This window comes from Dermacentor albipictus, chromosome 6 (genome assembly GCF_038994185.2).
Source record: "Dermacentor albipictus isolate Rhodes 1998 colony chromosome 6, USDA_Dalb.pri_finalv2, whole genome shotgun sequence".
Classification (NCBI taxonomy): Eukaryota; Metazoa; Arthropoda; class Arachnida; order Ixodida; family Ixodidae; genus Dermacentor; species Dermacentor albipictus.
Window position 1 is genome coordinate 114,842,221 of NC_091826.1, and position 15,880 is coordinate 114,858,100.

The 15,880-nt window shown below is 44.4% G+C and overlaps 1 protein-coding gene across 2 annotated transcripts in view; it reads left to right on the forward strand.

Moving 5' to 3' along the window:
• The window catches only part of LOC135908314 (uncharacterized), a 494,518-nt gene that overhangs the window by 452,175 nt on the left and 26,463 nt on the right, over positions 1 to 15,880 (forward strand). For both annotated transcript variants that reach the window (XM_070541265.1, XM_065440067.2), the window contains exon 5: positions 3,105 to 3,199. In XM_070541265.1, coding sequence (XP_070397366.1) covers positions 3,105 to 3,199 — 95 coding nt within the window. The remainder of the gene's footprint in view (positions 1 to 3,104; positions 3,200 to 15,880) is intronic.

Genomic DNA, 15,880 nt, shown 5'->3' on the forward strand with positions numbered 1-15,880 from the left:
ATTGATAGATTCGCGTATTTGAAGAGAGATTTCAAATCTGGGTTCAGAACAGCCAACTACAGTTGTTTCTTCGGAATTCGTTTTCTAACTTATTGTTTTGCAGTCAAGTAACTTCGCTACTTCCTGGACATTGGGTTAATACTTTCTTAATTCAAAGGCTTGTTTCGGTGGAAAGTTGCGCACTGCCCCTAACGAGGGATTATAATTAAGTTATTTGTTCATGAAATGTAGTCACGTTAGCGCTCGATCTTCCTGAATAATACAGCCTTGACCTATCAGTGAAATAAAAGCTTTTATTGATAAAGCCCAGACTTTGTCACAACACCACCCGATACCAGGAAGAAGCAAGAAAACATTTGCGAGGTCCACCAGCAACACAGTAAGAGGTCATCACTTCTTAAGCATTTAACAATTTCTGGTGTTTACCTGAAAAATGTAGCAGTTACTCTGCCACAGCTACGGCAACTACAAATGTTTCTTTTTGTAAACAAAGAGAAGTAGTGGTGCGTAAACCCGTCGCTGAACTCACTGAAGGACGTTGCCGAGGGCTTTTTCATATCCTCCTGTGAGAACGCAACGGACACCTAAGCACAATGGCGCACCTAACCCAATCTGCTCAGAACAGGCACGCAGGCAGGCGAGCAGATTCCGCGGTCATGCGCAGGCCGAGAAACTGGAGAACACGTGAACAAAATATCGAGCAAGCCGCCAAGTTGTTGAACCTCTGCAAAAAATGTTTTTTGCGGGAATGCTTTCGAAGTGATAATGTTAACCGACGCCTGAACAAAATGAAATCCGCCGAAACAAGCTGCCACGGTTGCACGCCATACTACTGCCGGACCCACGCAAGTGACTATCTGTCGAGCGAACATCTCGTTTTAGAACTAGAATGGTTGAGATCAAAATCGCAGTCGATATACGCAGGGGATGTGAATGATTGTCTCAGAGAAAGCTTTGGCTGGGGTCAGCTCGAGCCACTCTTGAATTTTCTGCTCCATTAAATGTAAAACGCATAAGTCCTCTCTTGGATATTCGCTGGGCCAATTCACGTATACTCCGTTGCATGTGAGAGAGAAAGCTGTATTCTAGCAACTCTGGGAAGCATAAATTTGACTGAAGGCCTTGCATGCTTTACAAAAAATAGCTAAAAACACGATCGTAGAAGAGTAAAAAAAGCTCAAGACACAAAATTTACACATTCGCATGTCTGCGGCCCAAAGCTGGCATTTCGGTTCTGTAAACCTAAAGTGTTGGAGTATAACAAGCGGATGAACTTGATGTTTAATGTATAACTTGCGTTAACTTGTAACATTCTGTGCGATTCTTTAGAGAAACCCCTACTCGCAAATTAATGGTATACTTTAGAGCGGTCTATCGTACAATCATTTTGTCCCCTATATATGTGTTATTAGGTGCAACTTAGAAAATTACTTCTTCTTTAGTTACAGAGTTGTACACTTGACACGCCGGATTTAAGAAAACTTCAATATTTAAGAATTCGCGTATACAGAGATATACGACTTCAATTGTATATCCAGCTGCACCACTTACTAGATTTTACATTTTCCTTTTAAATGTAACAAACCTAATCACAATCGATGCAGCGCATGCACACAAAAACTATGTCATCGCTGCCATGTACTTAGCTTGTCCCGAAATGTAGTTTTCCTTATGGGAACATTTCTCCAAAATGTGACGGTGAAAAAATTTTGGAACCGAATCAGCTGATTCCTCACACATTTATGCTCGTGCTTCGACCTCCGCCCAGGAACCAAACAGAACGACGGTACCAGTTGATGTGCTCAAAGGTTCTTAATTGCATAAAGAGGATATGATGAGTGTCGCTTACAAAGACTGTACGAAATATTTATAGCACTGGCTGTAAGAAGGGTTGCTGACAATACGGTTTGATGTAAGCGTATTGAGCGGGTTAAGAAGTGTTTCAAAAACAGAAACGCCGATCGTGCTTTATTGATTGAGTAATGAACGGATGTAGCCGCCACCGTTAGTTTTGTACTAAATGATTTTTTTTTCGTTTTTTGCTTGATGGTCTCACGACTATTTCTTGCACAACACTGTTGGTGTGCACGAAAAAGCAAATGACCTGACAGTACGTGCGTTCGGCCCATGTAGCGTATTCGACGCCGTTGGTTGAAGATGTAGGCGACGTTTGATGGTTTATGTTTACTGAGGTACAGGGGCGGTCAAAAGTTTCCGGGCCACAGCGTGTTCACCAGCGTTCACTGTCAATCAACTTGCGGAGCTCCTGGAGTAATTGTGGCACTCGGAGGCTGTGGGCGGTGAAAAACAGCATCGCTTACCTCTTCGCGAAAACACTGGGGCTGGTAAAATCTGATACAATAAACGCCAGTGGAAACGAGGTCAACGTGTTTGCGCAAGCTGCGGCCTGGAAACTTCGGACCAACCCTGTACGTAGGATCATGTTATGCAGAATTTTGTCAAGTAAAACGAGAACGCCATAACAAGGGCAATCTTTCGCTAATATATTTGGCATATTGTAAGCAAACGAATACGGCAAGTAAAAGATAGCTCGAAGTGTGGTATGTTGCTTAACAATATTATACGATAGTGGGAAGGGATCCATTTTTCAGCAAGTAATATATGCGTGTGGGATATGCAAATTTATGAAGGCATGCTACTAAGTCGGAAATTGGTGCAATACAATCATATAGCTTACTTTCTGAAGTGCAGCAGTTCTTGTACTCTGTGTGTGATGTTGTGGATGTGCATAAGCCAAAGTAGTTTAGATTAAAATATCGCATCATTTGCTGCTAAAGTTTAAACATTGATTGTTCGTTATCAACAAGATCTTTGGCGATGTAGAGTATGTAGTTGCGTTTAGCTACGTTTGTTCGCAGACAACTAGAGCCTGGCCAGTTCATCACTTTTCGTAGAACACCAACAGATGTCTTGTGAATTTCACATTTAGATTCAGTTATTAAGATATTTATATTCAGACAACGAAGCTGAAAGCTAGCACTTCTTTTATTCCTTAGTGTGTACGTACAAAGAAACAGCTACCACAGAAAAGCTGGTCTGTGACGCATGCTGTAATACCCGTTCGGGTTTATTTACTTATGTAGAGACGATGGGAAGACTGCAGCGCCTATCATCTCTACTGTGGATCGGTTGTGACAATAAAGTGCAGATACACCCACAACACTTCATCGCACCGAGGGTGAGTAGTATGTTTCATGCAAACATCTTTTTTCTCTGAACATTTGAGTTATGTTTTTTTCTACGGGGTGTAGCCCTATTAAGACTTATTGCAAGTGTCCGGATTTGTTTAAATGTACAATGTATAAGTTATATAAGAACCCAGCAAAAGATAAAATGAACTGGCAAGTATTTTCATGTTCAATCAAAAAATTGTCCAATGTGGTATTTATTTATTTATTTATTTATTTATTTATTTATTTATTTATTTATTTATTTGTACATACTGCAACGCAATGAACGCTATAGCAGGAGTGGATTAGCATAAAAAAATTATGCTCAAAAAAGTGCGGTAGAACCATGAGGGTGATGGGTTGAATAGTTGAATAGATTAACTCGTGGTTGCTTATTACATATTGATTAATTGCGACAAATTCTCTGTTTTCAAATTTTTGTAATCAACCTGGAACATTCGGCATGAAAAACACCGCTAGTGATTTTGTAGAAACGCGACTGCATCTCAGCACATAGAATCCTCTGCTATCCAGTTCGCCATCCATATGCATAAACTGTAAAAAAAATATTGGTCAGCTTCATGCTGTTAACAAACATGCTTATTGCTAGAAAAGTATTCGCTTCGGGTTTTCAATGCAGTGATGTATGCATATTCAATTACCAGTGAAGTGTAGTCATTACTACTGAGGAGGAGGAGGAGGAATGAACCTTTATTGTATGAAACAGGGAGAAAGTGTTCTTTCTTCGCCCTAGGTGGGCGGCTCTCTTAGTCCAGAAAGCCGTTGGCTAATGCCGGAGCCCGGGCCCGGTCCACCAGACTTCGCTTATCTTCCAGGCTCTGTGCCTTTAACATTGCCTCCCACGTTTCTTCGATCGCTTGTAGCGGTTCTGGGGCCTCATCTTGGCTGTTGTTCTCGTGGTGTGGGCACACCAACACCATGTGCTGGAGGGTGTCCGGTACATCATAATATCGGCATAGGTATGAGAATTTGGTGGGGTGCATTCGGTGCGTGATAATTCCATGGACATAAGTATTCATTTGTAGTCTGCGGAGGGTGGTGGCTTCTTCCTTGCTTAATTTTGGATGTGGTAGAGGATATTGTCTTCTTTCCAGTCGGTAATGTTGCAATATTACGGCGTAATTGATGGGAATGTCCTCCGCCCTGGTCGCTTTCCGGAGACCATGCGGCAGGAAATCCCGGCTGGTATGCTCTCGGGTGACAGCATGTGCTGCTTCGTTTCCTGCCAGGTGTTCGTGACCTGGGGTCCATGCGACGTAGCTTCCGGGTAGTTCTTGGCGTCTTGTTATTTATTTCAGAATCTTCAGTGTTGCGGCAGAAATTCGGCCTTTTCGTAGGTTTCTACATGCCGTTTGCGAGTCGCTCAAGATGATTGCTGTGTCTTTGCATGTGGCGATGCCGAGGACGATGGCCACTTCCCCCGCCGTTTCTGGATTTCTGGCCAGTATGGTGGTAGCGATTAGCTCCTTCCCTTGGTAATTGGTTATGGTAATTGCGTATGCTCTTCTACCTGAATATTTTGCCGCATCTGTATATCTCGTGTTGGGGTCCTTTGAGTATTTCTTGCTCAGCGCTCTGACTCTTGCTTGTCTTCTGTCTTTGTGGTATGTTGCATGCATGTTGCGAGGCATTGGAATGACTGAGATAGTGTCACGAAGAAGTGGCGGCAATCGGGCTTTCGCGTCTGAGTCTGCTATGAAGTTTTCGCTGTATGCGTGTTTGCGAAGTACTGCTCTGTCTGTTTGAGTCAGCTTAAGGCGTTCCAGCTGGCTGGCTCTGTGCGCTTCACTCATTTCTTCCCAGGTATTATGAAGGCCAAGTTTTAGGAGTTTCGTGGTTGAGGTCATACTGGGTAGTCCTAGTGCGCTCTTGGTTGCTTTTCCGATGATGATGTTGAGTTTTTCAATTTCAGCTTTCTTGAGCAGTAGATACGGGGTACCATATGTGATCCGGCTTATAAGGAGTGCTTGTAATAATTGGACGGTTTCTTGCTCTTTAAGTCCTCTTCTTTGGGGGGTTATACGCCGATTGAGCTGGGTTACTTGGGTTAGGGTCCTCTGAAGCTTCGGAAGTGTAGCTGCGCCAGAACCATCGTTATGTATTGTGAGGCCAAGGACGCGGCATGAGCCAACTTGAGGGATATCGATTCCATTGAGTCTGACGTTTCGATCTGGAGCGACGTAGGCTGGTGGTCTTCCGCGGGTCCTTGCCTTGAGTATAACTAGCTCTGATTTTTCGGGGACGCACTGGAGCCCCCATCTTGAGACGTACTGTTCTATCTGATCGATTGCCTCTTGGAGGGTAGTTTGCTGTTGGCAGGTTGTGGACGCTTTTGTCAATAACGTTATATCGTCGGCATATATTGCATGGCTTAATTTTTCGATTCCTTCGAGTTGTTGTGGGAGATTAATCATGGCGAGATTGAACAGCAAAGGTGAAATGACTGACCCTTGTGGAGTTCCTTTGTTGGGCATTTCGAACTTGTCGCTTCGGATGTTGCCGATACCCACCGCAGCCGTGCGATCATTGAGAAAGTCGTGTACGTATTGGTAGGTCCGGATTCCACAGTTTGTGTCTTGGAGAGTTTGGAGGATTGCTTCATGCTTCACATTATCGAAGGCTCCTTTAACATCAATTGTTAAAATAGAGAACTTTTTGTGGCGTTCTAGGTAGTCCAAGAGGTCTTCTTTAAGCTGTAGTAGTATATCTTGTGAAGAGAGGTGCTGTCGGAAGCCAAACATTGTGCCAGGCATGAGTCCTGAGTCTTCGAGGTATGTGGTGAGGCGATCGTGAACCATGTGTTCAAGAAGCTTTCCAGCGCAGAAAGTAAGGGTTATGGGCCGTAGGTTGCTGATTTGTAGTGGCTTGTTGTGTTTTGGGATCATAATAACTTCTGCGTGCTTCCATTCTACCGGGAGCTTACCTTTTCCCCAGCAGTTATTGATGTAGTCGAGGAGTCCATTTCGGGCCGTGTCTGGGAGGTTTCGTAGGATCTTGTTGGTCACCTCGTCATTTCTTGGCGATGTGTTACGGGTCAATTTGGCAAGGGCGGCATGAAGTTCAAGAAGCGTGAAAGGGCTGTCGAGGGTGAGATTTGGTTTGCCTTTGTACGGTCGGGGTTCGGTAACCTTGGGGGCATTGTCTCCGACAAGATTACGCTTGATTTCTTCCAGAATTTGTTTCTAAGTTCCTGGATGGGAGTTAATGATTTTCTTGAGGTCGTGTCTTTGCTTAAGGTCATGTCTTTGCTGGTCATCCGCCGATTTATGCAACCACTGTGGAAGATGTGACCTCACGCTTTAGAAAAGCAGCATTTGTTTATTAGTTAGCTCACAGTGCCAGGCACGTAGAGCTCCCCGCATACGTTCCCGGGCACAGATTACTCTTGCGCAAGCTGCCGCTGCGAGGGCAGCTTGTGACGTGGGCAGTAACGTCACTAGCTTTTCATATATAAAAGAACCAGCATAGCAACTGATTTCGTTGCTGCTGCAGCACAGCTACGGGTAGGCAACGCATGCTAGATCTCCCGAGGAGTAGCGTGAACACGAGGTGTGGCGTAGGGTAAAGAAACGGCAATATGACCGGGGGTGGCGTGCTGCCGCTGGTCGTATTGCCGCGGAATTGCAGCACAGGGGAAGACCGCCCGTCCACATTCTCCTGCGGCTGAATTGACAAATAAAGGAATTGACAAATAAAGCATTGGCATACCCCTGCAGCAGCTGTAGTGGGGGTTTTCAACCGCTTCGCTGGAAATCCACTGCCGCAGGGCCGGCATTGTGAGTCAATTTTCTTTTTATTTTGCCGACCTAAACACACAGAAAAAACATAGCTATATTGGCGGAGTGGACCGCGATACCATACTAGATGGATCACACGAGTGGAGAAACCAAGATTAAGCACGGCAATACGCAGCTTTGCGCTTACAAGTGAGACTTTACCTTCACGAACGCGCGCCTCTAATTTTACCTGCGCAAAGCACAGGCCGCGAAAGTAGGCGCCGCTGCGTCCGGACTATCGGCACCATACTTCCACCCCCCTCCCCCCAAAGTACTTCCCCTGTTTGAGTTTGACCAGGCTTGGAGAGAAAGTCTTCGAGTCTAGTGCATGCCGCCTAAGCCTGCCCTTTCTCCCTTGCGGCCGAGGTGGAAGGAGGAGCGCTGCAGGCTGCGTTGTTGCGACAATCGAGCAACTTCGACGCTGTCAGAGTTTCTCCACTTTTGTAGGTTTCGTCGGTGCACTTACCATTCTCTTTCGGCGTTCGTTCGAACCCTCCTCCCCTGTTTTGCTTGGGTGTTCGGCCTTCGTGCGACAGCAGTCGCGGTCTGCCGTTCAGCGTGGCTTGATATCATAGCAGTGCTCGTTCGTTGGTCATGCTTCTGCTAAACAACGCTTGTGGCATTGTCTATGATGAGTGGTACTACTGTTGCCACTGTGGAGTGACCGGTCATTCCAAATGCTCAGCTGCCAGCGCAAGCTTCGAGAAGAACGAGCCGAAGCAGAGTTATAGAATTACCCTGGTCAATCGTACACTTCTACTGAACGTCGATTTAGCTGATTTTGATTTAGAGCTTATTTAGAAATCTGCTGAGTTTGAATCCGAGTGAGCCTCGCTGAGTAGAATTTCGGTGAGTCGGAGTTCGAGTGAGCCCTTAGCAAAAAGTATAAGTTGTGAGCGAGTCTGAGTGAGTTACGTTTATTTTGCCGACCTATCGACAAGCGCCTGAAAGCAAAACAGTGTGGCACGCTTTGACGATAGACAGTTTTAGCACTGCGCCATGACGATACGTACGCAGCACGCAAGTGCTTTGCGGAACGTAGGAGCGCGTGTCGCGTTAGGGCTTTTAGCATTGTGAAATGCCTACGTACGTAAGCAGGCGTTAGACGCCGGGCGCGGCGGGGCGCATTGGCCGCGCCCGCCAGTACGTCGAACCGTCGGTTGAGCTAGAACGTTGTTGATCTTGCAAACGTGATGTAACGTATGGGCGCGTTCCCGCTTCGCCGAACTATATTTAGACCTTTAAGGCACTCTACTTTTAGTACGGATGAAATACACGAATCATATCGAGAAAAAATTAAAAACAATTGGCTGAGTCTTAGCTAAGGTTAAGCCTGGAATTCTCGAAGCGAAAAGGTTCGGTGATGCTTATGGTCTAGCTTAAGGGTATGCTTTATGATTTAGCCTATGAATATGCTTACGGATTAGCTTATGGTTATGCTTTATAATTTAGCCTATGGTTATGCTTACGGTTTCACTTATGGATATGCTTTGTTTAGCTTATGGTTAGGCTATACGTGTGCGTTGTTTAGTTATGCAAATTGCTTATCAATGATATATACCATAAGTTATGCAGGCTTATTAAACGTCTTTATTCATCATTGTTGGGCACATTGTCTTGCGATTTCTGTAGAGCCATAAACACAGCTATCTGTATCGGTGGTATCACTCTCTTCTCCTTCCATGTTGAATGCGCACGGCTATTCTCTGGCAAGCGGTAATATAGTCGGCCTCCGCGATTAACACACGCTTGCGGCGAACGTCAAACGATGACGCATAGCGCGCGGCAGTGGCCACCTGCGCCGACTTCGAACACGCTTACGGAGCCTATTCCGATATACGCCTGCGCGCGCGAAGCGTGGTGTTGACTAGCGTAGTGAAGCTTTTCGCTTCAAAACCGAGTACTTGCTTTCTAAGGCTGGCACGGTCATTTGCGACGAACTGCGCCAAAAAGCAGATCAAGCCTTCCGCGCAAACAGCACACACTGAACGTTTTCTCAGAAAACAAAGTTCCTATTCTTGCTATGCATTCCCACCGTGCAGGTTCCGGCAATGGCTTCTGCGCGTTCACTTCACGCAGCAAAGCCAAATCGTAGGCCATTCAAAAGTGCAGCCTTCAGCTGGTCGCCTTTGACGCTGCCATTTAGGGAAACGCTTTTGTCTCCCGAACAAATGATAACCACGAGAGCAGCAAGCAAGGCTCCGCGCGTAGGCACGCAAGAATCGGATGCGTGCGTACGCAGCGACCGCGTACGCATCCCGTACCGTTCGTGTTGCGTTCGGCACATGCACGCTTTGCAGAACTTAGCGATCTTACGTACGCAACTCCGTCGCGTACGCTACGTACGTAGTACTAAAGCTGTCTGATAGGACTAGCCCTAGACAATCATTGCGCCAAACTGAGCTCGCGGGTAGAGCAAATGGTCTATTTGAAATTGCACAAAACGGAAGGTAAAAAAAGCATGGTATCCTTTTCAGCATGAGGATAAGGAAGGGCGGATAATTGCTTTATAAGCGAGAATGAGGGTGAGGCAGGGCCGCCAAATTTCGCAATGTGAGGGTGAGGTCAGGAAGATACCTGCGGTGGAAAAATAAAACAAATAAAAACAAGAAATGAGGGCATTTGCCCACCCCTGGCCAAAAGTGAGTGCGCGCTAGGAAACATACGAGCGGTCTGACTTGTCTTGATTTAGCACAACTCGACTCAAGTATGAAGGAAGAGGACAAGTAACCGGAGGAGCGATTTAATCGTGCTCATCCTTTCACCTGTCCTGTTCCTTCATACTCACCCATTAAGCAATACTTGTGCGGTCTGACCTTACGTTTCGCGTGGTACAAGCTAGTCGAGTGTTCAAACCTAACCAAAATTAGTGAGACAAAGCGGCAGCGAAACCGATAAGCAGGTTGGCGAAAATTAGTACGCGGGCGGCAGCGGCCGAGCGTGAGGAAACAATAGTTTGCGTCTTCAGGAAGTGTGTCATTCTTACCGAAATTCGGAAGCAGATTTTTCCTTACTTCAGTCAGTTGATTAAACTGCATCAATAAATAAACACATAAACAGCATATGAACAAGCGTACTGATCCAAACATTATGCGTGATCGATGTAAGCTATCAGGTTCAGCCGATAGTAGCCGTCTATGGGAACCTTACACTCACGACATGAGCAAGCTCCCGACATCTTCAAATCCTTTGAGGAGCAGGCCTCGGTTGAAGAGAGAGTGTATGATAAATATGTCAACTCGTGCTCCGCTTCAGTTCCACGCACCGCCCACGACTGCAACATGTGGCTGAGATTTTCAGAGTGGCGTATGCCTTTCGCGGACTGCGTTTTTCCAGCACGCCCTATGAGGGGTTCAGCATCCTTTTAAGCTTGAAAGAATCGATGTGGTTTCACACTTATTAATGTTGAGCCTCACTACCTAGTAAGGTATCATCACACCATTCAGAAATATTAAAAACGTTAGGCTGAAGGGACATTTGGTCAGTAGTGTTATACGGCGCGATCATTTCTAAGTTTGGTGAAATCTTTAAAAATCGCCTGTTACAGATGCCATAATTCTATTCCTCGAACTGGATTGTTCAGCAAAGCGGACATTGCTTGCACGGAGTCTAAACACATATTCAAGTAATTAACAAAAATCAACACTTAACTTCCTAATTATTGTTTGTGGGCCAGATATTGCAATTAAGATTTGTACCCCGTGATAACGTCAAACTTATTCATTCGGCATGAATTTCCAAAACAACACCAGTTCCTGGATATGCGCCATAAAACTCACCTGCACTGTTGGTCCACTTACCTTTCTTAACAAGACGATGTTTTATGCTTTGAAGCACGCAAGAAACTAGAACGCCCACGTGTTTCGCCACTCATTTTGAAAAATTATATTTGGAAGCTGGTGTAATCCTAGAAATTTATTTCACTTGGATGCGTCTTGAAAACATGGAAGCCACAATTCCTAAATTGCAATATGTACCGTTAAGAAATTAGAAGTTTAGTTAGTGAATGTTCGCAAATTAGTTTGGTATGTTTCGATTTCTCGCGATACTAATACCCACCTCGGCGAATCATCACCATCATCATCAGCCTATTTCTTGTCCACTGCTGGCGAAGGCTTCTCCCTTCGATCTCCAATTGGCACTTTCCTCCGCCATCCAATTAGTGCCCGCAAATTTCTTAAGTTCATCACCCCACCTAGTCTTCTGCCGTCCTGGACTGCGCTTTCTTCTCTTCGCACCCATTCTCTAACCCCAACAGCCCACCGGTTATCTAACCTACGCATTACATGAACCGCTCAGCTCCATTTTCGCTCTTAATAATAATTAGAATAGCGCCCATCCCCGTTTGCTCTCTGATCCTCACTGCTCTGTTTCTGTCTCTTAACGTTACGCCTAACATTCGTATTGTTCCATCGTTCTTTGCGCGGTCCTTAACTTGTTCTCAAGCTTTCTTGTCGGTCTCCAAGTCTCTGCCCCATATGTCAGCACTGGTAAAATGCACTGCTTGTACACCTTCCTTTTCAATGATAATGGTAAGCTTCACAGTCAGGAGCTGGCAGTGCCTGCCGTATGCTGTCCAACCCATTTGTATTCTTCTATGAATTTCCTTCTCATAATCAGGACTCCCTGGGATTAATTGACCTAGGTAAACGTACTCCTTCACAGACTGTACAGGCTGACTGGCGATCCTGAAATCTTGTTCCCTTACAAGGCTATTGATCATTATATTTGCCTTCCGAATATTAATCTTCAACCCTACTCTTACACTGTCTGTAAAGGTGCTCATTGATTCGTTGTACCTCCTCCCCAATGTTGCTGAACAGGACAATGTCGTTTGCAAACAGAAGGTTGCTGAGACATTCGCCGTTGATCCTTACTCCTAAGATTCCCCAGTTTCATAGCTCGAATACTTCTTCTAAGCCTGCAGTGAAAAGCATCTGAGAGATTGTGTCTCCTTGTCTGGCCCTTTTCTTTATAGGTATCTTCCTGCTTTCCATGTTTAGAAATAATGTAGCCGTGGAATCTCTGTAGATATATTCCAAGATATTTGCGCAAGCCTCCTGTATTCCTTCGCAACGTCAATACCTCTCTATGACTGCTGGTATAGCTAATGAATCAAACGCATTTTACTAATCTACGAAAGCCATATAGAGAGGCTAATGGTACTCTGTAGATTTCTCGATTATCTGACTGATGACTTGGATGTGAACCCTTCTGTGGGAGCGTACCTTCCTGAACCCAGCCTGTTCTCTTGCATATTGAAAAAGCTTGCGCGGAGGCACGAGCACAATGCCGAGAAAAGACAGCGACGAGCGCTAACTCACAACTGAAGTTCATTCCAAACGCACACACCAATAAATAGAAAACCAAAACAGAACAATGCAAGACTATCATATGGAACATCACGTGCTACCCCACGCACCTTCTCTTGATTGACTAACTCCAGTGTTGGCATTATTATATTATAAATTCTCTTGATGAATATTTTATACAGTACTGAAAGTAAACTAATGGGCCTATAATTTTCAATTCTTTAACATCTCCTTTGTGAGCCTAGCTTAGCAGGATTCTTTCAGGATCTACCAGACATTGCTTGGGATATCATCGGCCTTAGTGAGATTGGAAAAAATTGTGTGGTTTATACATTGCTGACTAACGGACATGCCCTCTGCGATAGAGGTCTCCTAAATAAGAAGCAATACGGGGTAGGATTCCTAATCGATAATGGCAAAGCGGTCAACATTGACGAATTCTACAGCATTAATAAGAGGGTAGCCATGGCCGTAGTCAAAGTTAATAAGAGGTATACATTCAATTTAGCCTACGCTCTAACATCCAGTCACGATGATAAGGAAGTAGATCAGTTTTATGAAGATGCCAAATTAACGATGAGAAAAGTGCAAACTCAGTATACTGGAGTAATGGGAGACTTCAGTGCAAAAGTGACGAAAATGCAGGCTGGTGAACAAGGAATTGGCAACTACCGCGTCGATTCCAGGAACGCTAGTGGAGAGATACTGTTTGAATTCGCATAAAGGAATAAGCTTCGAATAATGAACACCTTCTTCAGGAAGCGTAGCAACAAAAAGTGGACCTGGAAAAGCCCTAATGGTGAAACAAGAAATGATATTGACTTCATACTTTGTGCTGATTCCAGCATAGTGAAGGATGTAGAAATTATAGTTAGGATCAAGTGAATTGATCGTAGGTTACTGATGGCTAGGATTTACCTTAGCTTTAAGAGAGAAAGCAAAATTGTTCAAGAAGAAACAGGTCTACATAGAGGCAGTAAGGGTAAAAGCAGACAAATTCAGGCTGGTACTCGTAAACAAATATGCAGCCTTAGAACAGAGAGATCACGATCACATACAGCTAATGAATAAAGCCATAACTAAGCTGGCTTAAGCAGCAATTGAAGAGGGAGGCAAGGCACCAAGGCAACCAGTACGCAAGCTCTCCCAAGTAACAAAGGATTTAATAAATAAATGACAAAAATTGAAGGTGTCCAACTCAAGAGATAACAAAGAATTCGCGGAACTCTCAAAATTGATCAACAAGGCGCAAATAAGTGATAGTCGAAAAATATAACATGAGAAAGATTGAAGAAGCAGTAAAAAATGGATGCAGCCGGAAATCAATGAGAAAGTAACTTGGCATCGGACAAAAGAAGATGTATGCACTGAAAGATAAGCAGTGTAATATCATCAGCAATCTCGAAGATGCAGTAAAGGAAGCTGAAGAATTCTATGCTGACCTGTACAATACCTAGATGAATCAGGATACCTCCATTAGAATTAGCAATGAACAGGATACAGAAACTCCTCCTATAGCTAGCGATGAGGTCATAAGGGCCATGCAAGACATGAAACGAGGAAGAGCGGCAGCAGAAGATGGAATAACAGTCGATTCCATCAAAGATGGAGGAGGCATAATACTTGGAACACATTAAACTAATCCAGGAAAAGGGACGCGTGAAATAATTGAAAAATTATAGGCCCATTAGTTTACTCCCAGTATTATATAAAATATTTACCCAAATAATCTAGAATAGAATAACGGCAACACCTGACTTTCCTCAACCGAGGGAACAGGCTGGCTTCAGGAAGGAATACGCTACAATGGATCACATCCATGTCATTAATCAGGTTACAGAGAAATCCGCAGAGTACAATAAGCCTCCCTATATGGCTTTCATTGATTACGATAAGACAGTTCATTTAGTAGAGATACCAGCAGTCATAAAGGCATTACGTAATCAAGGAGTACAGAACGCTTACGTAAATACCATGGAAAATATCTACAGAGGTTAAACAGCTACCTTCATTCTACACAAGCAGGAATATACCTGTAAAAAAGGGGTTCAGACAAGGAGACAGAATCTCTCCAATGCTATTCACTGCATGCTTGAAAGAAGTATTCAAGCTATTAAACTGGGATGGCTTAGGGGTAACGATCGACGGCGAATATCTCAGCATCCTACGTTTTGCCGATGACATAGTTCTATTCAGCAACAATGCAGACGAGTTAAAAGAAGTGATTGAAGACCTTAACAGAGAGAGTGCAAGAGTGGGGTTGAACTTTAGTATGCAGAAGACAAAGATAATGATGAATAGCCGGGCAAAGGAACAAGAGGTCAGGATCGCAAGTCAGCCTCTAGAGCCTGTGAAGGAATATGTTTACCTAGTTCAATTAATCACAAGGGACCCTGATCATGAGAAGGAAATTCATAGAAGAATAAAGATGGGTTCGACCTCAAACGGTAGGCAGTGCCAGCTCCTGACTGGAAACTTACCATTATCATTGAAAAGCAAGTTGTACAATCAGTGAAATTTACCAGTGCTGACATATGGGGCAGAGATTTGGAAACTGACAAAGAAGCTCGAGAACAAGTTAAGGACCGCGCAAAGAACGATGGAACATAAGAATGTGGGGCGTAACGGTAAGAGATAGGAAGAGAGTAGTGTGGATTAGATAGTAAACGGGGATAAGCGCTATTCTAATTAACATTATGAGCAAAAATGGAGCTGGGCAGGTCGTGTAATGCGTAGGTTAGATAACCGGTCGACCATCGAGGTTAAAGAATGCGTACCAAAAGAAGAGAAGCGCAGTCGAGGACACCAGAGTATTAGGTGGAGCGATGGATAGATGGATGAATAACTTTCTTGAAGTCCGTCCGTGGGCACGATTAGTGCGCCGCAGGCCGTTCCCACGTTCATCCCACGAGCAATGAAATCAGAAAATTCGCGGGCGCTAGTTGGAATCGGTTGGCGCAGGACAGGGGTAATTGGAGATCGCAGGGAGAGACCTTCGTCTTGCAATGGACATAAAACAGGCTGCTGCTGCTGAATATTATGTTGTGATGATGACGATTATGTGATGATGACATCCTTCCAGTTCTCTGGGACCGTTGAAGTCGATAGACAGTTAGTATAAAGGACCGTTAGTTCTTCAAGCATTATGTCTCCTCCATCTTTTGTTCATTCGACTGTCATTCCACCTTCTCTTGCCGCTTTTCCCCGTTTCATGTGTTGTAAGGCCCTTCTAACTTCATCGTTGATTATAGCAGGAGCGTCTGTCCCCTGTTCATTAATACTTCGAATGGAAGTATCGGGGCTGCTCTAGGTAGAATACAGGTCGATATAGAATTCTTCCGGTGCTTTTACTTTTACTATATCTTCAAAATTGCTGATGGTATTACCCTGTTTACCTTTCAGTGCATACATCATGGCTTGTCCTATGCCAAGTTTTCTTCTCACTGATTTCAGGCTGCGTCCATTTTGCAATGCTTCCGTAGTCTTTCTGCCGTGATAATTTAGAATATCCCTTATTTTGTCCTTCTTGATCACTTTTGACAGTTCCCCGAATTCTATCTGATTTCTTGAGTTGTACAAT